At 35.9% G+C, this 25,464-nt stretch overlaps 1 protein-coding gene across 4 annotated transcripts in view; it reads left to right on the forward strand.

Moving 5' to 3' along the window:
* Positions 1 to 257: 257 nt before the first annotated feature.
* Positions 258 to 25,464, forward strand: part of LOC127875207 (calmodulin-A-like) — a 34,118-nt gene continuing 8,911 nt past the window's right edge. Inside the window, exons 1-6 of one of the 4 annotated variants that reach the window (XM_052420064.1) lie at positions 258 to 402; positions 1,610 to 1,646; positions 3,199 to 3,327; positions 4,719 to 4,834; positions 6,061 to 6,250; positions 7,018 to 7,689. In XM_052420064.1, the coding sequence (XP_052276024.1) occupies positions 400 to 402; positions 1,610 to 1,646; positions 3,199 to 3,327; positions 4,719 to 4,834; positions 6,061 to 6,250; positions 7,018 to 7,049 (507 nt within the window). In that variant the 5' untranslated portion in view covers positions 258 to 399 and the 3' untranslated portion in view covers positions 7,050 to 7,689. Of the gene's footprint in view, positions 403 to 1,609; positions 1,647 to 3,198; positions 3,328 to 4,718; positions 4,835 to 6,060; positions 6,251 to 7,017; positions 7,690 to 24,060; positions 24,177 to 25,464 lie in introns of those variants that run through there. The other 3 variants (XM_052420066.1, XM_052420067.1, XM_052420065.1) reach the window with 3 other exon arrangements.

The following is a 25,464-nucleotide window of genomic DNA, read 5'->3' on the forward strand; positions in this document are numbered from 1 at the left end:
TTGGTCAGTTACCACATTATAACTATTTTGAACTGTTAATTCTTTTCAGCTCAAATCAACAGTGAAAAATGCCCATAATATCACTTAAATATTGTATTAATATTGCCATATCCGTCGGTTGCTAATTTTTATATATTCTATAAACGAATTGATATATTTGAATTATATAAATATTAATAAATAAATTTAAATGTCCCGCGTAGATTTATTGAAAATACGATAACTACTATCAAGATCAATACAAGAGTTGTCTCGCTTGCCGTGACATACTTTCTCCTGTGTGGCGCCCCGAGTGTTATCGATAAAAATAGTTTGGGATAACTGGTTGAATTAGTCTGGGGAACAAGATATTCGTATTATTTGGATTACTTATTTAATTTATCAAACCAAACTGCAGAAATGGTATGTTATAATTAATGTCGGATATTCTGTTTAGTTTGTTATTATTTATTCCTAGCATTAATTTAAATTTGGTATAAATTGGACAGGTGTGTCAACTTGAACAGCGGTTATCTACCTTTACTGTACACTTGAAAAATCTAATCATGAAACTTATCCTTAGATGTGTTTGGTTTTGTTACGTATACAGTACTAAGATAGCGTTCTTTATGATTTATCATGTTTTAAAATTCACGTTTTGTTCCGGGTATGATTAAATCATCGGTCTTGTTCAAATAAAAGGGTTGGGTCGTTAGTTTTCTTACATTTGAGGTACACGAAGGGGTGAGTGAATCACAATTATATATGCATACATATATACACATACCTGATACTATATAGGCGAAGTAGTTAAGTTTAAAGGGGCCTTATCACGTTTGAATAAAATTGACAAAATTGAAAAAAGTTGTTTCAGATTCGCAAATTTTCGTTTTAGTTATGATATTTGTGAGGAAACAGTAATACTGAACATTTACTATGATGCTCTAAAATAGCCATTATATGCATCTTTTGACGATTTAAAAACCCGAAAATTATAAAGCGTTAGAACGCGAAACGAATTAATAATTTGGAGATTTCTGTTGTCTATTGTGTGAAACTACGACGATTGGTTATATGAAGTATAAAATACACCCGTGATTGCATCTGGAAAGATGGCCGAGTGGGAGACTTTTTACTCCAGGACTCCGGGGGTCGGTGGTTCGAGCCCTGCTGAGGGTTACCCTTTTTTAAAAATTTATTCTTGATTTTTACTAGAGCTTTTTATATCCAATTATATCCATTTATCAATATAAAGCATTTAATGACAAACTTCAAAACATGCCAAAATCTGTGAAAAGGCCCCTTTAAAGCCACATCAATACTCAAAATCGACGAATATTTCGTAAACTATTTCGTAAAATAAAGTAAAATAAAGTTTACCGATAAAAAATCAGTGTTCCTTATAGCGATAGCCGAAAATTTCAACGTTAAATGTGGCCTGGTAACATAGATTTAACACATTACATTATATTTTATTGATTAGGGACAAAGGTAAAATAAAAACGAGCATTTTGTGGCCGAACACATTAGGGACAAAAGTAAAATAAAAACGAGCATTTTGTGGCCGTTAAATATATATGTTCATTTTGAGTATGTATGTTGCTTTAAGAAGTATTTTTTACCGTTTCAGGCACCCGGAATAACTCTGAACCAAAAACAACAAGCTGGTAAGGGTTATTTTACAAAAAACACAATATCACTGATTTTGTATTGAACGTAACGAAGCGATAATTGAATTCCATAATGCGGCCTTTAAATATTCAAGGGAGGGTCAGAGTGAACCATAAAAACACGTCTTGTTTTAACAGAAACATTCTTTGAACTCTCTGTTTAATACGCGAAGTACAAATAACATGTATTCTCCGTACCACACTAAAGTGTACCAGGATGTTATGTAGCAAAACATGTTACATTTTGACTCAATGAACATGCAGTTAATCCTGCCTGATGCAGATTAAACTGAAACCTACTGTACTTTTTCCTGCATTTTCCCTTCTTTTTTATTAATTTAAACGATTTATTATGAAAGTGCTGTTGTGTGATGTATAATCAAGAACATCTTTAAACACATTTGCACCTACAACTTTATCTTTGGAATGGACTAAATAAAATATAGCGTACAAACACGCCTTTACACATTGCTTTTGTCTAAATACGGTACTACGTGTATCGACAATAGCCTTCTTCAGTAGTAGCAATATCTTTATCTTCGAAACTGCAAGCTCTTGTCAAAAGTCTGATACGTTAATTTCCCCAATAATTACAACATGATGGTACACATTTAATGTGATTCTATTTTGAGGAGCAGTACATATCCTCCGTAATCTACAGTATCAAATATTTTCAATTGAATACTTTGATTGGATTGCATCGGGATAATGTCTGACAAACTGTTTATATATGGCAAAGGAATATCCATATATCTATCTCAGCTATCCGCCAAAAAGAAATTAATTCCCGGACTTGGATCGTTTGTTTCTCGTGGATCTGCTTATTTTATATCTATTGATGTTTTTGTTCTTTCTAATTTTAAGATATCACGCCACGGGGTTGGGTTTGCCGAATGTATTTTTGAATTTGTTGATATACAGTACTTACCGCATTGTGATCGTTTTAATTACGTTAAGTGTTTGTACACGTGTTTGATACTGACGTCCATTCGAAAACACTGCCAACGAAGGTTTGCACTATTTTCAAAGTTTCTCCTTGATGGTATATTATATTTAACCGTGTTTCTTTATTTGTTAAATATATGTTATCATATGAAAATCTCGCCATCCTTTGAACCGGTTGGTAAACAATAAGCGACCGTATTAATCTAGATCTCCATAATTCTAAACAAAATGTTAATATACATGTATTAAGCTCTAACTTTGTAGGTATCTCTTGTTGAACCTTATGGTAGTTCCATTTTTTCATTCGCCACGATCTGCACAATCATGCGTTGTTTAAGTGAAATGTTTTAAACGTAAAAAAATCTTCGTCTGCGTGACCGTCAGTTGCTTTAGTTGCATATGTACCACTAGATAATCATAAACAAACATTTAACAAAATCGTGAACTTGCAAAGATAAGAGGTAAAACAGATGTTTCGCCGTCGATCGCCATTCTCGCCAAATGAAACACATTTGTTTCCAGTTGCAAATTTATTTTCTGACATATGTGCTAATCTGAATTACAATAAATCTTTAAGAACTTTGAAAATGTCATTTTTGTTCAGAGCTCAAGGAGGCGTTCATCATCTACGACAGCGACCAGGACGGCAAGGTGAGCACGGACCAGGCCACGCAGATCATCCGCAGCATCGGCATCAGCCCCACCATGGACGAGATTAGCGACATGCTCGGAAGTAAGTTCTTTAATGCATGTGCTAAAGTGACGTCCGGGATAAGCCTGTGCAGTCCACATTGGCTAATCTAGGACGACATTTTCGGCAAAAACTGGGTTTTTGCTTCAAAGAGACTTCGTTTAAATGAAAAATACCACAGGATTGAAAATTGTCGTCACTGTTTTCCAGTGACAAATCATAGGCAAATCTGGGACCACACTTTAAGCATAAAGCATTAAGGCCAGTGTTTAAAGAAACGACTTAATCATACCACAGCTCATTTAATTATAAACTAAACATACTGTAAGGAAATTCCTATAGTTTGTGAAGATTCTTTGATAAGACAAATACAGACAATATTTCGTCCTTCAACAAATACGAGGCAACTTGTTGGTATTTTCATCAACTTGTTCAATGTGAATTTCTTTGGCCTAAACATAATTTGATTTATTGATATGATTTGATTTATAAATAAAAGATTGGCATTTTATTCTATGTTTAAGTTCTGGTTGTTATTCAGGTGTTGATTTAACCCATTTATGCCTAGCATCAAGAAAAAAGGCCTTGGCAAACAGCGTAGACCCAGATGAGACGCCGCATGATGCGGCGTCTCATCAGGGTCTGCGCTGTTTTCTTAAAAGAATTTCTGTTAGAAATATTCTAAATATAGAAATAAATATACTAGACGTCACTACATTTGTAATTTTGGAAATAAATTGATCCAATTTAGACTGATGGGAGAGTCCACTAGGCATAAAAGGGTTCAGGTTTTTTTCTCCACTTTTTGGGAAGATAGCCCATGGCTTTGGATTTGGGAATTTTATCGGCATTTTCATGAAATTGGGAAAATAAATTCATTAGCCTTTTTTTTCCACACGAAAAGTCCACAAATAAGGGAAATACTTAATTTGATATAACTCTTTATAATCATTCAAATTAAAAAAACAAAATCAAATAATACTTTGTTTTAGGTAATTGAATTAAAATTGAGATGAAATACACATGAGACACTTTTATTGTAAATTGGGAATTTTTTGCCACATTTTGGGAAAAAAAGTATACTTTTTGGGATTGGGAACATAGCCGAATTTCGGCTATAAAATCAAGCCAAAAAAACCCTGCGGGTTAAGATTGTGATAATGTAATGTTGAGCTCAAAATTGTAAATATCAGCCTCTTTCTGGGAAACATTTGCACAGGTAATTCAGGAACACTTTTCGCTTTCATGCTATAATTCGTTTAAAGGAAGTGTCTTCTAAACGAAATTCAGCATAGGCAAAAAGTGTCTTCCTTGATTAGTTTGTGAGAGCTGCTCAGCTTAAGCTGAAACAAAATGTTACACACATACATTAAGCCCGGTTTTCCCAGAACGGACGTCCTATTCTGGTTTGAACTCGTGTATCTTTCATGCAGCTCGCCAAGGGGATAAGTTGTTCACACTAGAGGACCTGAAGCGCATCATCCAGACCAAGGCACCGCCGGTAGAGAGCCGAGAGAGCCTGCTTGACGCCTTCAGGATCTTTGACAAGGTACAGACGGTTATTTATATAGCGTTAAATAGTTTCATAACGAGGTTGTATTTATTCCCAATTTAAAACGTTTTACTATTTGTATACATGATACATGTATACTTTTTTATATTTGTAATGATTATGCTCTTATCTGGCAATTGTGTAGGTACCAAATGGACGACATAGCGTACAGATATAATAATATACACTAATGGCATGTTTATGAATAAACCTAACTGCTTCTGTGAAATCGTTATTCTATATTCAGTCGACTGTTTGAAATATCCAAGTCGACTATTTGAAATATCCAAATGCATGTCATTAAACCAGAGAGTATATTAAAAAAGGAAGTGGTAGAAGACTATCATCCATTTGTTGCTATTTTTCGCATACTTTACTAAAATTACGTTTTCACTTAATTCATGACATCACTTAAAATTTCCAGTGTTTGGCATTTGCATGCAGTATTATTTGGTGTTATTTGTGTTAGTTTCATACCAGATTTAGATCACTAGATTCATGTTGAGTATGCAATAACTAAGTAATTAGAAGATAAACTTTGAATGTGAAGTAGCCATTGCCCGAAGTAACGTGGTGTGAACAAAGCTGCTGCTAAGCATGTGGTAATTAATGAGCCAAGTAAATAACTCCTACCTAACTGGTTGTATATGTAGACCACAGTTCCCTGCTATTCTGGTCAAATCAAGCTGTACTACACATGTACTGGTAGTAGTACCGGTATTTATAATATAGCAATAATTAAACCTTACCACCTCCACACATAAACCTAGGCCAAGTGGATAGCGGTAATCCCTAGCGCGTCCTTGTTTTATTTTAACATGTAATTCAAGATTGAATGTTTGTCTCTACCCATGTTGTGTGCCTCATCTGAACTTAAATAGTCACCAATTACCTCACTGCCCCAAATGGTCGTCTTAAAAAGCGATTTAAGTCTCCGTCTGATATGATAGTGAAAATATCCCCTTTCCAAACGTTTACATGAGCAAAGTTATGGGAAAACTGGACTTAAGGTATATGCGTGAAGTGTCGTCCCAGATTAGCCTGTGCAGTCCGCTTTCCGCTTTCATGCTATTGGTCGTTTTTATGAAGCCTCCCTTAAACAAAAATCCAGTAAAGGCCGAAGTAGTCGTCCCTGTCGTCCCCTAATTTGGTACGACACGTTACGCACATTCATTATATCCCGTTTTTCGAAAACGCAACTCATATATATTTTGTGGTTCCAGGTCTCCAACAGTTTGCAAAAGTTCACATTTAACACTATTTTGCGCCACCTTCAGGACGGTAACGGTTTCATCGACGCCAAGGAGCTGCGTCACGTGCTCGTTCACCTGGGGGAGAAGCTTAAGGATGACGAGGTGGACGAACTGCTGCGAGAGGTCGACATCAACGGAGACAACCAGATCAGCTACGAAGGTGAGTCAACAGGGTCACGTGACAACGAAATCAGCTATAAAGGTTAGTTAATAGTCACGTGACAACCAGTTCAGATATGGCAGTAAATAGGTACTTGTGGTAATGAATGTACGTTTTGCGACGTGGCTGGTACAGGTGCCACTAAACTCCTTGATCCTTGTTTACTTCCTAGTTCTGGCATGCGATTGTGGTTTGTTTTCTTACTCCGATGATTTAGGTTCGTGTGGGGTTTTGTCGGCTTATAAGGCCTTGTTGGCGTGTTTGTTTTCATCTGAAGGTTCGTGATATCACATACAAATTTGCAATACATACACCTAGAAGAGAAATAAGTTGCTCTGCTTACAGGATTTTAAGTCTTTCAAAAGACAAATCCATAGGTTTTTGCTCAGCTTTCTTATACAGACTGTCTGCATCACTCAAAGAATATTATACTAAGGGTGACGTGACACAAAACTTCTAAAAATATTTGTAAGATTGAGACTAACATGGTTATTGTATTTTCAAAAATATAATACTTGTATACGAAGTGTGCAGTTTATTTAAATAACAACTTTCCAAAACGCCATATATATTTATAAACCAGTTACAAAAATATGCAATAATACGGAGCAGCTAGCTCAGTTGACAGATCGCTAGACACTTAACTCGTGTAGGTATCGGCCATCTAATCCCGTCTACGACCGTATCTCCCCTATCTCTCATTTAAGTTTGTCAGTTGTAAAAAATATTTTATCATTGTTACTTTTATTTTAATGGTCTATTTGCAGACATGGTGAGGACTATCGAGTGCCTGAATTGAGGGTTGTCTTGAAAAAGAAACCGACCTATAGCAGCAGCTGACGCATAATCCATTCCATTGTTACGATCTGCACAACTATATATTGTACACGCCTTGCCACAGTGTTCCAAAGCTTCTTTGATTTATATATTTTACGACACAAAATCAGTGATTTTATTTTGATAAATTTTCTTTGTATTATCATACCAGAAACGCAATTTGTTCTCAACGCAAGCATGTCAGCTCGCGTATAAAAACTTTGATAGTGAACAAATGTATAATGTATACATGCTCATTTATCACCGTTTTATTTTGTGTTTCGATGTGTTATGCTTTTAGTGATCTTGAACATGTTCAGGTTCTTTTAGTAAGCACAAGTTATACGTATTCCTGATTGATACGGTGATCCATTATTGTAAGGTGTCAATATTTAAACCTGGTAGATAGCTCGCTTACATAGCATGTGCATTTCCGAGACTCGGCCTTTTTTAGTGGACGTAAGACATGTTTGAAATTATGTTCATGTTTGGTTGTGATCTGTGATTTTGATTTTTCACTCAAAACTAATGAGTTGCGTGGGTTAAGGAATACATTATGTTCTAGGGATCAGATTTGTACGTGTTCAAATACGTTTAAATGTAATTAAATAGTTTTTGTGCAACACTGTTTTGTTTTGTTTATTTTCGCCTACCGAAATACCAGATAAAACCGCTTGTGGTTGAAAGCGTGGTTCTTTAATAGAACGCTTGGCAATATAATGCGTTGAGACTCAAAGATCACTCACATGTGTTTGAACAAATTAATATAATTCAATTAATTACGTCTAAATATACTCATAACCACTAGACGTATGTTGGCTCAAAAAATAGCATTTATAAATTTTGCCGTTTCCATAGTGCTAAATGCTTGTCCTTTTAGATGTGATCTTGTGTTCAAAACGTGAAAGAAATAACTGTTTTACAAGTGCGTTTCGGCGCGCCCTTTGAACAAATTACGATGATTAACTGGCAATAATTATATAGTTATTTGTATGTACGTTCATGTGCAGACACGTTTTAGCTTTGCGTAAACAGACATGTTTAGATCTATATATCTTAATATGACACCAATACATGTACACGCCTGTTCTGTCGACTAATTATATGGGAATATGACTGTGTTTAATTGATTAGTAAAATAATCAGGTTTCAAATTCAGACTTATTGCTGGGAGTTAATAAAACTAAGTACTACAAAAAAAATTACGCTATCAGGGCCTTAAGTTTATTAAAGTACAATTGTTTTCAGTTAAAATTAGATTAACATAAAACGATATACTGTTTATTTTGATATACATTTAAGATTACAAATTGTTAATTGAATTAGCATTTTCATTAAGAAATTAGTTGGTATTAATGACGATTTGCAAAGTTCATGGGGAGTACCGATTCAAACTGTATCTTAGGCCGTTGTTAAAACACTAAGTAATAAATTACAATTACAGGTTTACAATAGATATGGTTCACAACCCGTTTTAACTGGTAAATGAAGCAATATTTACGTAGATAGATAAATGCGTTGTGTGAACTAGTTATTCCTGTTTAACTAGGAAGTACACTACACATATATAGTTCATTGGGTTATCTGTAGATTAGCCAACACAGACATGTACGTTTTCCTTACCTGTGAAATGTTAACAGCAACCAGTTTGAATCTGTGGAAAAAGAAGTAAAAAGGTTTTTGTTATCATGTACAATACAAATATCACCTACAGATTATTGTCCCCTACCGGTAAAACTTCGTTTGTCTGTCTGTCCGTCACACTTTTCTGGATCCTGCGATAACTTTAAAATTCTTCATATTTTTTCATGAAACTTGAAACATGGATAGATGGAAATATGGAGTATATGCACGTCATTTCATTTTGTTCTACGTCAAGAATTCTGGTTGCTATGGCAAGAAATATAAAATAAAAATATTTTTTTTACTGACAATGATGAAGTTTCACCGGTATGGGACAATATTGCTTGGCAATCTCTTGTTTAAACTGTTTATGCCTCCGGTTGGGTGGCCTATAGCAGTCGAACTGTTTTTTCGTCGGTCTGTCTTGTCCATCCGGCATTCCGTTTTCTGGATTTTTTTTACGCAACGCTTTCAGATATTGAGCTGATTTTTGGTATGCGAGTCTACCTACATGACCTTCAGATGACCTTCATAATTGTTTCGGTCCATTGATTTTTGGCGTAGTTATGGGCCCTGGACTTACAAATTTTCACTACAATAGCTGCGATGCGGCTTTTCAGCGCAGTAGGGGGAATTGTGTTTCACTAACGCTGGTCTTGCTCGCAATTGAATGATTATGAAAACACAATTGCGGTTGGTGCAATTCGCTCAAAAGTTTACTGCTGAATAACCATATTGTTAATGTAATGGAAAAAAGGAGGAATTGTATCTGCTCCAACTTTTATGTGATCATGGCCCATTTGTGAATTTTACTAGTAACTTAATTTATACAAAGATGATTAATTTGCGTGGAAGCAAGTCCTCTTTTACTGCATCCAATTTTCGGCTCGGGTACTACTTAAATGTACCCCGGGTACTCTAAATTACACTTAAATGTATTCCTGGTACGGAAAAAATTCTTATACGTACCAGCTAATTTAAATTGTACCCGCGTTTTATTCCCGCCTAAAAGTTGTTGTCGTAAAACGCGCTACACAATACGAAACACAATTTTCTTTTAACAAAACCTGCCTTAACATGCTTTTTTGAAAAGAAGTTTCGATTCTTTAGACGCGATTCTACAGAATATTGACATATTTATCAACATATTTTATTTGAAAAGTTAGCCGACTACGACCAATTTAGAATTAAGTGTCAGTATATTTTCCGTACCAGGGGTGCATTTAATTATACTTAAGAGTACCCGGGCTACATTTAAGTAGTACCCGAGCCGACAATGACCTATCCTGCATAACTGACCGGTGCATTTGTCTGTGTCTTGGGGAATAATTGCATATTACATTTTAGTTTTTTATACATGGATAACGTAAAATAGTTGTGCGAATGAAAAGAAAAACATTTGCATCTATTTGACACGCAACAATACAAAATGATAGCGAGGCTTGTGTAATTGCATCTGTTGCTCGAATTAATTGTGCGGGTTCATCAATAATTTGGGTTTTTCTGTCATAGAGACTAAATCTAAAACATTTCGGTAGCTGTACTAGTGCGAAAGTTTTGGAGTTATACTCTTGAAAAAGTGGATTCAATAAATGTCTTTAAATGTAAATCGACTGACATGTAAACGGTAGAAGACATTACAGATACAGTAAATCTGAAGTTTTAAAAGACACTTCAATAGCGCATAAAACGTTGTATTCGGCATAAGATTTGCCATTTTGCACCTTTTATACAGTCACCGTATAATCCGAGTTGTCCTCTTATGCATAATTTTTGGTAAATGAACTGGAAATAGTATGTGCTCACACAGCGGTTTGGAGAAGTAGTATACGTATGTTTTTGTATTTGTATCAGACAAACGTATACATGCTATACGTAGAAAACAACAAGCTTTAATTATGCATCACGTATTTGTATTTTAACATCATTGAGTCTGATCATACCGACTATTGGGTCTGATATGTCAGCATCCTTGCCGATCTTACCCGCTATGTCGATGGCAACTTTGTTTCAAGTACGTACTTCCTGACGTTCTAATCCAATGACAGGAGTTATTTTTGAAGTCGCAATTGCTGTCGCCAATTTTGTTATTTCTGAACGGATAAAATTTATATTGTCACCGAAGCCGTATGTGACGAATATATTAATTACAAGAAATGTGTTTGTCAGAAACACTCTGTCCCCTTCTGCGCTGCTTTGATTTAGTTTTTCTGACCTTTGACCTTGAAAGGATGACCTTGACCTTTTACCACTCAAAATGTGCAACTCTATGAGATACAAATGCATGCCAAATATGAAGTTGCTATCTTCAATATAGCAAAAGTTATTGCAAAATGTTAAAGTTGGCGCAAACCAACAGACAGACAGACCAACAGACAGGGCAAAAACAATATGTCCCCCACCACTTTAGTTGAAAAAAAGTGATATGAACGATTGTTGTTGATCAACAGGATACAAATACATAAAAGTGATAAAACGCTATATTTTCATAGAATATTTTAAGGTGTGTGTTTGAAGCATGAGGTGTTTACTACGGATCACCGTCTGTTGTTTGGCAAACAGTTCAGGACTGTTTTGGAGTAACTGGTCGTGCTTTCGTAAATTTGACTTAATATCATTTCCGACAGGGAAAGTTTTTTCATTAACGTATGACAGTTTCTATCCAAAATACATTGTTGGCACAGGTTTTGAAAGGGTAAATATTCGTTCGTACATGGATATAATTTGCAAACAATTTTAAGAGCACCTCTTGGCTTGCAACAACCATTACTGTTTAAACAATTTATCAATTGCATTGTGTTATAAAATAAAATTAAACTATTCTGAACACAATTTTACAAATGACTTTCGATTGTCATGCCCTGTTTATATCCTACTTTGATATAAATTCTTCAATAATTTAATAGATCTATACTACTCTCTAAATATAACATAAATTCAACAATAACACAACAATTCTTTTCAGCTGTCAAAACGAAGTTACTAAAATATCAATATTAACATAATTTCCTTATATCTTAAATAGAAACTAAAAATGAAATGGAAGAAGTATTAAAGCTTTAACACCCAAAACGCACATTCATATTAAATTAAAAATACAATTATTATATGATGTTTGTACAACTGTATTTACTTCTTCTTATTTAAAAAACAGGGCGACAATTACTGTTTCCGGACATTTAATGTAACTAATTAACATTTTTTTTGTAATAAATTGTTTATAAATATACATATGCATTGTTTGTAAAACAATGCGTTGCATGGACAGGATGCCGCTATCATCGAATATACATATTATTATTTGAATATTGAAATTTATTTCCCTTCACCTTTAAAAAGAAAATAGATGAGCGGTCTGCACCCGCAAGGCGGTGCTCTTGTTATTTATTTTAACGATTTATTATGACATTCCAACACGTCGCGTAGGTATTATGAAAGAAATAGCCTTCATCAGTAGTAGCAATGTTTTAATTTTCGGAACTACCAAGGTCTGATACGTTGATTTCTTTAATAATTACAACATGGTGGTACACCTTTAATGTAATTCTTAGGGCTGTAACGATACATTCGAATATTCTAATAACTCGAATACGGCTGTGGACGAATCGTATTCGTTATTCGCCACCTCCCGAACCCAATATTTGACGAATACAAACAACATGGTTTCAAGTTTTAAAGTTTAATCATCGTATATTTCCTTACAAATGAAGGTTCATACAATAAACCCCTATATTTGAATGTTCTTCTCCTTATTCCGGCGTTTTTCATCATGTTTACCCCACCCACTATGTTACACTGTGATATTATCAACAAAAATGGTGGGCACCGGTTAAATATTTACGACATTGAATTGAAAAATCTTTCGATGGTTGTTTAATGTTTATTTAGGTAAATACGAGTGATTTGATGCTCAAACATACACACAAAGGATTAGCAGATGGAATTTCTTTTTTGTTTATCTTAACAACAATGATTGTGCAACTAACCAACAAACATGGAACCTAGCATGTCAAGTTCCTTAATTGTTCTACTCAAGGATTTTATTGGTACTACATGTAGTAATGTTTTTTAGCTCCACTGGCCAAAGGCCAGCGGGGCTTATGTCATGGTCCTGTGTCCGTCGTGTGTGCGTCAGTGCGTCAGTGCATGCGTGCGTTAACTTTTTCTTTAAACATCTTCTTCTCCTAAACTACTGGTCCATTTCTGATGAAATTTCTCAGGAATATTCATGTGGTGAACCTCTTTCAAATTTGTTCAAATTATGCCCCTGGGGTCAAATTTGACACTGCCCCGGGGGGTCAAAAAATTGAAAATTTGCTTATATAAGGCCTATTTTGTGCAAACTTTAAAAATCTTCTTGTCCATAACCATTGGGCCTAGGGCTACCAAATTTAGTATGTAGTGACATCTTATAGTCCTCTACCAAGTTTGTTCAAATTATGCCCCTGGGGTCAAATTTGACCCTGCCCTGGGGGGTCAAAAAATTGAAAATTTGCTTATATAAGGCCTATTTTGTGCAAAATTTAAAAATCTTCTTGTCCATAACCAATGGGCCTAGGGCTACCAAATTTGCTATGTAGTGACATCTTATAGTCCTCTACCAAGTTTGTTCAAATAATGCCCCTGGGGTTAAAATTGACCCTGCCCCAGGGGGTAAAAAAATTGAAAATTTGCTTATATAAGGCCTATTTTGTGCAAACTTTAAAAATCTTCTTGTCCATAACCATTGGGCGTAGGGCTACCAAATTTAGTATGTAGTGACATCTTAAAGTCCTCTACCAAGTTTGTTCAAATTATGCCCCTGGGGTCAAATTTGACCCTACCCCGGGGGTTTAAAAATTGAAAATTTGCTTATATAAGGCCTATTTTGTGCAAACTTTAAAAATCTTCTTGTCCATAACCATTGGGCCTAGGGCTACCAAATTTGGTATGTAGTGACATCTTATAGTCCTCTACAAAGTTTGTTAAAATTATGCCCATGGGGTCAAATTTGACCCTGCCCCGAGGGGTTAAAAAATTGAAAATTTGCTTATTTAAGGCCTATTTTGTGCAAACTTTAAAAATCTTCTTGTCCATAACCATTGGGCCTAGGGCTTCCAAATTTGCTATGTAGTGACATCTTATAGTCCTCTACCAAGTTTGTTTAAATTATGCCCCTGGGGTCAAATGTGACCCTGTCCCGGGGGGGGGGGGGGGTTACAAAATTGAAAATTTGCTTATATAAGGCCTATTTTGTGCAAACTTTAGAAATCTTCTTGTCCATAACCATTGGGCCTAGGGCTACCAAATTTGCTATGTAGTGACTTTTTATTGTACTCTACCAAGTTTGTTCAAATTATGCCCCTGGGGTCAAATTTGACCCTGCCCTGGGGGGGTCAAAAAATCGAAAATTTGCTTATATAAGGCCTATTTTGTGCAAACTTTAAAAATCTTCTTGTCCATAACCGTATGGCATAGGGCAAGCAAATTTGGTATGTAATTACATCTTATAGTCCTCTACCAAGTTTGTTCAAATTAAGCCCCTGGGATTAAATTTGACCGTTCCCCAGGGGTCACAAAATTGAACATATGCTTATATTGGGCCCATTTTGTGCAAACTAAAAAAATTCTCTTGTCCATAACCATTGGGCCTATTTCTACCAAATTCGGTAGGTAGTGACATATAATAGTTCTCTACTTAGTTTGTTCAAATTATGTTCATTAGAACAAATTTGACCTTGCCCCAGGGGTCACAAAAATGAACATATGCTTAAATAAGGCCTATTGTGTGCAAACTTTAAAAATCTTCTTGTTCTTAATTATAGAGCCTAGGGCTACTAAATTTGGTATGTAGTGATATCTAATAGTCCTCTACCAAATTTGTTCAAATGATTCCCCTCGGCTCAAATTTGACCCGGCCCGGGGCTCACAAAACTGAACATATGACGTTTACCAGTGGAGATTACTGCGGCCGTTTGGCTGTGACCAACAACAACATCAACATATTGAAAACATGACATAAAACCCTGTCATTTAGTGCCATTTTAGGTCAGATGGTGACTGCTTACATAGGCATTGAAGTAAGAACATGTGTTATGAATGTTTTTCTTACAAACTGAAAAAAGTCGGGTTTTATTTAAATATGTCGAAAGTGACCATATATCCGGATGAAAATATATTGGATGACACGTTAATTTCATGTCTTTTTTGTAGTGTTTAAACCAGTTTAATAATATGTTATTGATTTTAAAAACACAACCTCCATGAACATAATTATTTCAAGAAAAGTCAATATATGATACTGCACGGTAAACTCAAACTTTGTATCCAAGAGAAGGTGTTGAAATTAATGAAGTGCAATGTTCTTAACTATCGTATATGCTGGTTTTTAATAACTAATGATTCATTGTTCCATTTGTGAATCGTGACTCATGAATTGTGGATATGATTGTCAATTGCTCAACAATCCATATATATTTCTGACCATTTTATAATTTTCTTAATATAAGTTATGAATTGATCTTAGAAGTCAAATGTATTACTTAATTAAATACATTTATAAATATAAAGAAATAATCTTTAGATTATCATAATATTCTCAGGCCTGTTGGTCTAAGGGATGTGTGGGTTGATGAGCGATTTCTCCTTTTATCACAATGATTTCTACCCTACCTGATCATTTCCTTCATATTCCATTTTTGAGTACATTTCAACCCATGCGCATTGCACGTTTTTTTTCGCAAAGAAAAAACAGTGGAGCGATACAGGGCCATCACGGCCCTCTTGTTTTAAAACTGTGTTAAAAGTTTAAGCAGTTCTGGTCAGTGTTTTGTTATTTCAAAGTGTTATATTGCATATTTTCAGTATGCAATGATACTCAATTAATCAAATTGACAAATACTCATAGTTTCAAACTATATAATGTCATGTCAGGTTGTCAGTATTACTTTTTCATTGAAATTCATATTCGCAAATAAATATTCGTATTCGCCACCCTGTATTCGTGATACGTATCGTATTCGTCTCCTAGTGTATTCGTTACAGCCCTACTTATTCTATTTCGAGGAGCAGTAAATATCCCCCGTCATCTACATTACAGTTCGTTGCCCTGTTCCGACGGGATTTTGACATTGACAGGCCACATTGTATCAAAGCATTCAATGATAAAGAATGTTATAGGATAGGAAAGGATAGGTCGACCAATTACTTGCCTTAATTATCACAAAAGATTTACCTTAAGTTCAAAGTATTTTTTCTCAGATTTATAAATGTTTACATCTCTCTATGTTGCCCTGTTCCGGTGCCTCTTTTCAGTTCCGACGGTTCACCGTTATTTTTACTAACCCGTAAAAATCACTACAAGAGGTACATTAGGGGAATTCAAAACGTCTTAATATGCTGCAACTATTGGGAACTGGCACCATGTTTATGTGCAAAATTGAAGACAGCGTTATAAAATGCTATCATCAATTTAAAATAAGGCCTCCAATGCATACCGAGTTAAATGTGGACTTAGAATATACAAATCTACATGATGAAAATGCAGCATTAGTGTGGATTCCACCTATTTACGACTTTCCTTCAGAAATGAGACAGAATGTAACAGACCAAAGACGTTTCTTAAGATTGTGCGACATTGAAGGATTGCCCATAGGCCATGTGCCAAGAGGACTGGCTGGTGCATTCAGAAAGATCATAGAATTGGAGGGTAAAATCACCCCTTTAGCCACTGGAGAGCCCTGCCCTAGCTTTGCATCCTGGCTAGCCCCGGAAGCAACAGGTGGGGGTGTGGTAATTCCATGTGACTACATCATAACCTGTGCAGAGAATGACTTTAATATCATCTCTGATGCCAAAGATAGTATGCCCAAGAAGAAGGCAATGAAGATAAAAGATGTAAAAAAATGAGGCAAAACAAAAGTACATATGTACATATTATTATTTGCATTGTCTTTTAATAATAAAACATATGAACCATTACTATGATATTACATATGTAGCTACATAATACAAAGTAGGCCCATTTCTGATACAAGCATTTCAGCTGATAATTTCAACACAACTATGGATACACTTTAACAATATCTACTCCTTCAGAGGTTAAAGCAGCGTCACCATAGTCATGGTCTTCGAGAATACAAGAAACATGGATCTAACTGTCGCATATATCAGATTGAACCCAACCATCTGGATCCTCTGAAACTTTCTGACAAATCAAGGTTCCTAGCAGCTCTTGTAATAGGAATATCTCTTCCTTCATCTTCTAAGGTCTCTTTCGCTCTAATCAATTTACCAGGTGATTCTTGTATCCCCTCTTGTATTTCAAAGTTATTTTTGTAGCTTTTTTCTGTGCTGGGCTCAAATGTTGAGCTTGCTTCCGAGAACTGCATTTACATGGAGTCCTGCACTCTGACCCACTGCTATAAAGCCTAATTTTTTCCCATGTTCCTGTTGAAAAAAAAGAGAAACAGAAAATTATTGAACAACAGATTGCCAAGCAATATGGTCCCCTACCAGTGAAACTCTACCATTGTCAGTATTTATATATATATATATATATATATATATATATATATATATATATTTGTTGCCATAGTAACCACACTTTTTGACGTAGGAACAAAATTAATTTACGTGCATAATCTCCATATTGCCATCTGTCCATGTTTCAAGTTCCATGAAAAATATTAAGATTGTTTAAAGATGTCGCAGGATCCAGAAAAGTGTGACGGACTGACAGACTGACAAACAGACTGACACACAGAGCGCAAACCATAAGTACCCTCCGGTTTCACCGGTAGGGGACAAAAAGCATGGTGATATCGGATGCTAATGCCTGCTTACACTCAATATTTATTGTTTGGGCCATAGGAGTCTATATCAACATGTATACCGCCATGTGTTGGAAATATTTCAATAATCTCTTTCATATCAAAATATGGACAGACAGACAGACAGACGAACATAAATGGGTTACTGAAATATAATTGGAGTCTGAGCAACTGACAATACAACAACAAAATTGTTCAAAAAGTGTAAAATAGCAGGAATTTGCTCATTTTCCTTGAGGAACCTCACCACTCAATTTTACGGCAAATCCATCGGAACTGGTTAAAAGTTATCCATTTATTTTTGTTAGAATTTCATTCAGAGAACTGATATTGATTTACATAATATTTTTAACATATGTTGTCTGTACCCGTGCAATAACTTCTGCACTATAAAAATTTCCCTGCCATGCTCAAGAAAAATTTGACATGAAACACATTATTCAAAACGCCATTTTCCCGATTTTCAACCAAGTAAAAATATGTAAACCTGCCATAAAGTATTTGAGATTTTGTTACCTAAGATAAAGATTTTATCAATCATGTACTGTTTGTTCAACAATGGAACGTGTGCGAGTAAAACGAGTAAAACGAAATCACTTCCGTTTTGTGGCCGCCGCTATTTACCGGAAGTACATTTTTGATTCCATCAGAACCGGTGAAACGTCGGAACAGGGCAACGAACTGTATCAATTATTTTCTATTAAATACTTTTATTGGATGGCTTTGGGATATCGTCAGACAAACTGTTTATATATGGCAAAGGGATATCCATATATCTATCTCAGCTGTCCGCCTGATAGAAATTAATTCCCGGACTTGGATCGTTTGTTTCTCGTGGATCTGCTTCTTTTATTTCTATTTAGATTTGTTGATGTTATTTTTATGCCCCCCTTCGAAGAAAAAGGGGTTTATTGTGTTGCACATGTCGGTCGGTCGGTCCGTCCGTCCACCAGATGGTTTCCGGATGATAACTCAAGAAGGCCTAGGATCATGAAACTTCATTGGTACATTGATCATGACTGGCAGATGACCCCTATCGATTTTCAGGTCACTAGGTCAAAACTTTAAGGTCAAGGTCACAGTGACTCGAAATAGTAAAATGGTTTCCGGATGATAACTCAAGAACGCTTAGGTCTAGGATCATGAAACTTCATAGGTACATTGATCATGACTGGCAGATGATTTTCAGGTCACTAGATCAAAGGTCAAGGTCACAGTGACTCGAAATAGTAGAATGGTTACCAGATGATAACTCAAGAACGCTTACGCCTAGGATCATGAAACTTCATAGATATATTGATCATGACTGGCAAATGACCCCTATTGATTTTCAGGTCACTAGGTCAAAGGTCAAGGTCACAGTGACTCGAAACAGTAAAATGGTTTCCGGATGATAACTCAAGAATGCTTACGCCTTAGATCATGAAACTTTATAGGTACATTGATCATGACTGGCAGATGACCCCTATCGATTTTCAGGTCACTAGGTCAAAGGTCAAGGTCATAGTGACTCGAAACAGTAAAATGGTTTCTGGATAATAACTCAAGAATGCTTATGCCTAGGATCATGAAACTTCATAGGAACATTGATCATGAGTGGCAGATGACCCCTATAAATGTTCAGGTCACTAGGTCAAAGGTCAAGGTCACAGTGACTCGAAACATTAAAATGGTTTCCTAATGACAACTCAAGAATAATTAGGCCTATGATCACGAAACTTCATAGGTACATTGATAATGACTGGCAGATGACCCCTATTGATTTTCAGGTCACTAGGTCAAATGTCAAGGTCACAGTGACAAAAACGTATTCACACAACGGCTTCCACTACAAATGACAGCCCATATGGGGGGCATGCATGTTTTACAAACAGCCCTTGTTTTATTTTAAGATATCACGGGGTTGTGTTTGTCGAATTATTTTTTTTAAAGTTTGTTGATATAATTACCTCATTGTGATCGTTTTAATTACTTTTGTTTAATATGTCCGAAACTGACCTCCATTCGAAAACAGCCAGAGTAGGTTTGCGTTATGTTGACAGTTTCTCCTTGATGGTATATTTTATTTAACTGTGTTTCCTTATGTGTTAAATATATGATATCATATGAAAACCTCGCCATCCTTTGAATCAGGGTTGGCATAAAACCCAGGTTTTATAGTATTGACCGGCCCGGGCGGGTAATATTGGGAAAACCCGGGTTTTACTGGGTTTTACTGGGCAATAGTGGGCAATACTGGGTAATAAAGAAATTGCAATATTGTATAACTTATAAGATAACAATGAGTTTGTACATATTAAAAGAACATATCTATTAACAATTTTTTACTATTAGTTACATTGTCAACTTCTAATTCATGTGAAAACATATTCATAATTCCTTCTCATTTTCATGAAAATGGAAATTCTTTTTCTTTGTCTGTTTGGATGGGCATTACTTGGGTATCGAAGATATTACACAATTATACAACAGCACAACTTGCATAATGATAAAAATGATTTAGTACATAACAGAAAATAACTATTAATTTTAGCAATTCTAGTCTATTATTTACACTATTAACTTCTACTTCATGTGGATGCATATTAATAATTACTTTTTTTCTGCAAAAAAGTGCTATTCATTTTGTGTTTGTTTTGGATGGTTTGGATGGGCTTTACTGGGTAATAAAGATATTACACAATTATATAACTTATATAATTATTAGTCTCTATACAAAAATATCCATTAATTATTAATAATTAGAAACTATTTGTTACATTTTAACCAACTACATCATGTGGAAAGTTTGGAATCCTAATAATACTTTCTTATTTTTACATAAATGAAATAATGAGGGATCATTGAAGAATGAAGAAATACTTTTTTGTATTGAAACACAATTAACAGGAATTTGTCACTTACTGTAGCAATCAAAGCATGTTTTCACAGTTTATGGGAGGGCCTTAATTGGCACTAGTCTGTGTATCTTTTATGGCCCCTAATAAACAGTTAGAGGGCCTTTGTCTGGCCTTAATAGGGCCCTTATGTGGCCCAAATAGGTCCAAGTATCTTAAAGTGGCCCTGTGTTATTGTTAGTTGTTATTGTTAATAATATGAAGAGACTATATTTATTTTCATATATCGTAGGTTAAAATCATGATAAAAGTCCATTTATCAATTTCAGATTGCTTTATGTTATTTATATCATGTTTTTTTCTAAGAAACTGTGACTAGATATTGTAATTAATAAAACAACAGTCACTTTGAAGACTGCAGTAAAATTTTATATATCATACAGTGACAATATGTTACTTCTATTTCAATATTATTGCCAACAATTCTACTGCATTTGCTAACTCTTTTCTTTACAATAGAGGCTAGCAGAGAAGTAAGGATGATAAAAAACAATTACAACTGCATGTTTAATGAAGAAAAAATAGTATTGCCCAGTATTGCCCACTTTCAGAGTATTGCCCGGGGCGGGAAAAACCGGGTTTTCCCGGGGGTGGGTTTTTCGTGCCAACCCTGCTTTGAATCGGTTGGTAAACAATAAGCGACTGTATTAATCTAGCTCTCTATAATTCTGAACAAAATGTTAATTTATCAAGCTCTTACTGTGTAGGTATCTCTTATTGAACATTATGAGCTATTGTCATCACCTTGGCGTCGGCGTCCGGTTAAGTTTTGCGTTTAGGTCCACTTTTCTCAGAAAGTATCAATGCTATTGCATTCAAACTTGGTACACTTACTTACTATCATGAGGGGACTGGGCAGGCAAAGTTAGATAACTCTGGCTTGCATTTTAACAGAATTATGTGCCCTTTTTATACTTAGAAAATTGAAAATTTTGGTTAAGTTTTGTGTTTAGGTCCATTTTATTCCTTAAGTATCAAAGCTTTTGCTTTCATACTTGCAACACTTACTAACTATCATAAGGGGACTGTGCAGGCAAAGTAATGTAACTCTGACTGGCAGTTTGACAGAATTATGTGCCCTTTTTATACTTAGAAAATTGAAAATTTGGTTAAGTTTTGTGTTTAGGTCCACTTTATTCCTACAGTATCAAAGCTATTGCTTTCATACTTGCAACACTTATTAACTATCATTAGGGGACTCTGCAGGCAAAGTTATGTAACTCTGACTGGCATTTGGACGGAATTATGGGCCCTTTATACTTAGAAAATTGAAAATTTTGTTAAGTTTTGTGTTTTGGTCCACTTTACCCCTAAACATTCATAGATATTGCTTTCATACTTGGAACACTCGCAAACTATCATAAGGGTACAGTAAAAGGACAATTTGCATAACTCTGGTTGTCATTTTTACGGAATTATGGCCCTTTTTTGACTTAGTAACTTTGAATATATGGTTAAATTTTGTGTTTCGATCCACTTTACTTCTAAAGTATCAAGGCTATTGCTTTCAAACTTCAAATACTTTCATGCTATCATGAGGTTACTGACATGGCAAGTTGAATTTTACCTTGACCTTTGAATGACCTTGACTCTCAAGGTCAAATTATGAAATTTTGCTAAAAATGCCATAACTTCTTTATTTATGATTAGATTTGATTGATACTTTGACAAAACTACTCTTACCTGACATACCACAATAGACTCCACACAAACCATCATTTGTTCCCTCCCCCCTCCCCCCGAATCCTCCTCCCCCCCCCCCGAATCCCCCCTTTTTTTTTAAGATCATCTCACAAATGACCACCACCACCCTCACACTATACTATACCCCACCCCACCCCACCCCTCCAAATTGTTTTTTTTTGAAACGGTTAAAAAACACAAATATTTATTTGTATTATTTTATGTTTGAAATACCGTCCAACCATAGCACCCAAGAATACCCCCACCCATCCCCACCCCCCCATCCGAATTCCCCACCCCCTATTTTTTTTATTTTTTTTTAAGATCATCTCACAAATGACCATCACACCCTCACACTATACTATACCCCCCCTCCAAATCCCCCCACCCACCCCCCGAATCCCCCCTAAATTTTTTTTAAGATCATCTCACAAATGACCACCACACCCTCACACTATACTATACCCCCCCACCCCACCGACCCCCCAATTTTTTTTTTTGAAACGGTTAAAAAACACAAATATTTTTTTTATTATTTTATGTTTGAAATACCGTCCAACCATGGCACCCAAGAATACCCCCCCCACACCCCCTCCCCCCCCCCCCCCCGAATTCCCCCCCCCTATTTTTTTTTTTTTAAGATCTTCTCACAAATGACCACCACACCCTCACACTATACTATACCCCCCCCCCACCCCCCCCCAATTTGTTTTTTGAAACGGTTAAAAAACACAAATATTTATTTTTATTATTTTATGATTGAAATATCGTCCAACCATCGCACCCAAGAATACCCCCCCCCTCCCCCGAATTCCCCCCCCCCTTAATTTTTTTCATTCTTATTTTTTAATCATCTCACAAATGACCACCACACCCTCACACTATACCCCCCCCCCTCACCCCACCCCCCCCCCCAATTATTTTTTTGAAACGGTTAAAAAACACAAATATTTATTTTTATTATTTTATGTTTGAAATACCGTCCAAGCATCGCACCCAAGAATCCCAATCCCCCTCCCACCCCCCCCTCCCGAATTTTTTTTTTTTCATTTTTTTTCGCATTTTTGGAAGATAATGTAATAAATGTCCACGCCCCCACACTTTACGCCCCTCTTCACTCCACCCCTCCCTCCTTTGTGATTGAAAATGAGAGTCCCTTCACCTTTAAAAAGAAAATAGATGAGCGCTCTTGTTTTCTTGGGCCTAGATCTGCACGATCAATCCGGCGGCGTTTAAGTGAAATGTTTAAAACGGAACAGAAAGAAATCTTGTCTGCGTCACCTTCAGTTGGTTTACACGCATATGTACCAGTAGATAATCATAAGCAAATATTTTAACAAAATCATGAATTTGCAAAGATCAGAGGTGTAACATTGGCGAAACTGCGTCATTTTTTTCCAAAGTTGCAAATTTATTTTCTGGCAATATAAGGGTAGTTTGTGCTAATCTGAATTACAATAAATCTTTAGGAACTTTAATATTTTCATATTTGTTCAGAGCTCAAGGAGGCGTTTATCATCTACGACAGCGACCAGGACGGCAAGGTGAGCACGGACCAGGCTACGCAGATCATCCGCAGCATCGGCATCAGCCCCACCATGGACGAGATCAGCGACATGCTCGAAATAAGCTTGACTTAATGTATGTGATTAATGTATTGTCCCAGATTAGCCTGTGCAATCCTCACAGGCTAATCAGGGACGACACGTTCCGTTTTTTATTGAGAATTTACTGACGACACAAATTTAAATTTAGCCTCGTTCTGGGAAAACAAGACTTAATGCATGTGCGTTAAGTGTCCTCCATGTGCGTTTAGTGTCCTCCTACGACATTTCCGCCTAAAATGGGATTTCGCTGAGATGAGACTTTGTTTAAACGAAAATTACCACAAAAGCGTCGTCCCCGGTTACCCTGTGCGGATTGCTTAAATCGTATATAATATTATATTATACCCGTTAGGTTTCTTGTATTTTTCATGCAGCTCGCCAGGGGGACAAGTTGTTCACACTAGAAGACCTGAAGCGCATCATCCAGACCAAGGCACCGCCGGTAGAGAGCCGAGAGAGCCTGCTTGACGCCTTCAGGATCTTTGACAAGGTGCGGCTAGTTATTTGTACAGCTTAAACAAGTGTTTTATAACAAGGTTGTATGTATTCCCATTTCAAAGGTATTTCCTTAATTATGCATGAGCATCAAATATCTACTATGTGTAACACAGACAGGTTTTGCCACTCTGTAGGGTGGCATCTATGAGTCGGGATGTGTTTGTCCACCTGTCCGTCCGGCATTCGGTTTCTGGTGTTTTATTTATGAACACTTTCAGATATTTATCTGCTTTATATTTGGGTTAACCTGCATGACTCACCGATCAAGTTTGAGTTGCGTTCTGTCCATTGACTTTTTTACGAAGTTACGGGCCTTGGAATTATCAATTTTCTCTAAAATAGAAGTCGTGTGGCAACGGAGAGCAGTAGGGGTCATTGTGTTTCAACATCACAGCTTTTTTTGTTTTTAGCTGAGTTTATATATGAAATATATAAAGTGGAGCTATCCTACTCACCCAGGCGTGAGCGTGAGCGTTGGAATGTTTAAGTTTGCGTACCACCTCAAATATTTCCTCTGTCCCTTGACATATTGCTTTTATATTTTGAATACTTATTTACCAACATGACCCCAATCTATAAACAAGAGCTGACAACTGTATCAAGGATTTTGTAAGAATTATGGCCCTTTTTCCACTTAGAATATGCATATTATTGATAAATCTATGTTAAAGTTTGCGCACCACCTCAAATATTTTCTATTTCCCTTGACATATTGCTGTTATATTTTGCATACTTCTTAACCAACATGACCCCAATCTATAAACAAGAGCAGACAACTGTTTCAAGCATTTTGTAAGAATTATGGCTGTTTTTCCACTTAAAATATGTATATTATTTATAAATCTATGTTAAAGTTTGCGTACCACCTCAAATATTTTTAGCTCGACTATTATATGTGAAATATATATATAGTGGAGCTATCCTACTCACCCCGGCGTCAGCGTTAGCGTTAGTGTGAGCATTAGTGTGAGCGTTGGAATGTTAAAGATTGCGTACCACCTCAACTATTTTTGTAAGAAATATGGCCCTTTTTCCTCTTAGAATATGCATATTATTGATACATCTATGATAAAGTTTGCGTACAACCTCAAATATTTTCTATATCCCTTGACATTTTGCTTTTATATTTTGAATACTTCTTTACCAACATGACCCCAATGTATAGACAAGAGCAGACGACTGTTTTAAGCATTTTGTATGAATTATGGCCCTTTTTCGACTTAGAATATGCATATTATTGATAAATCTATGTTACAGTTTGCATACCACCTCAAATATTT

Source organism: Dreissena polymorpha, chromosome 3 (assembly GCF_020536995.1).
Source record: "Dreissena polymorpha isolate Duluth1 chromosome 3, UMN_Dpol_1.0, whole genome shotgun sequence".
In the NCBI taxonomy this organism is placed as follows: Eukaryota; Metazoa; Mollusca; class Bivalvia; order Myida; family Dreissenidae; genus Dreissena; species Dreissena polymorpha.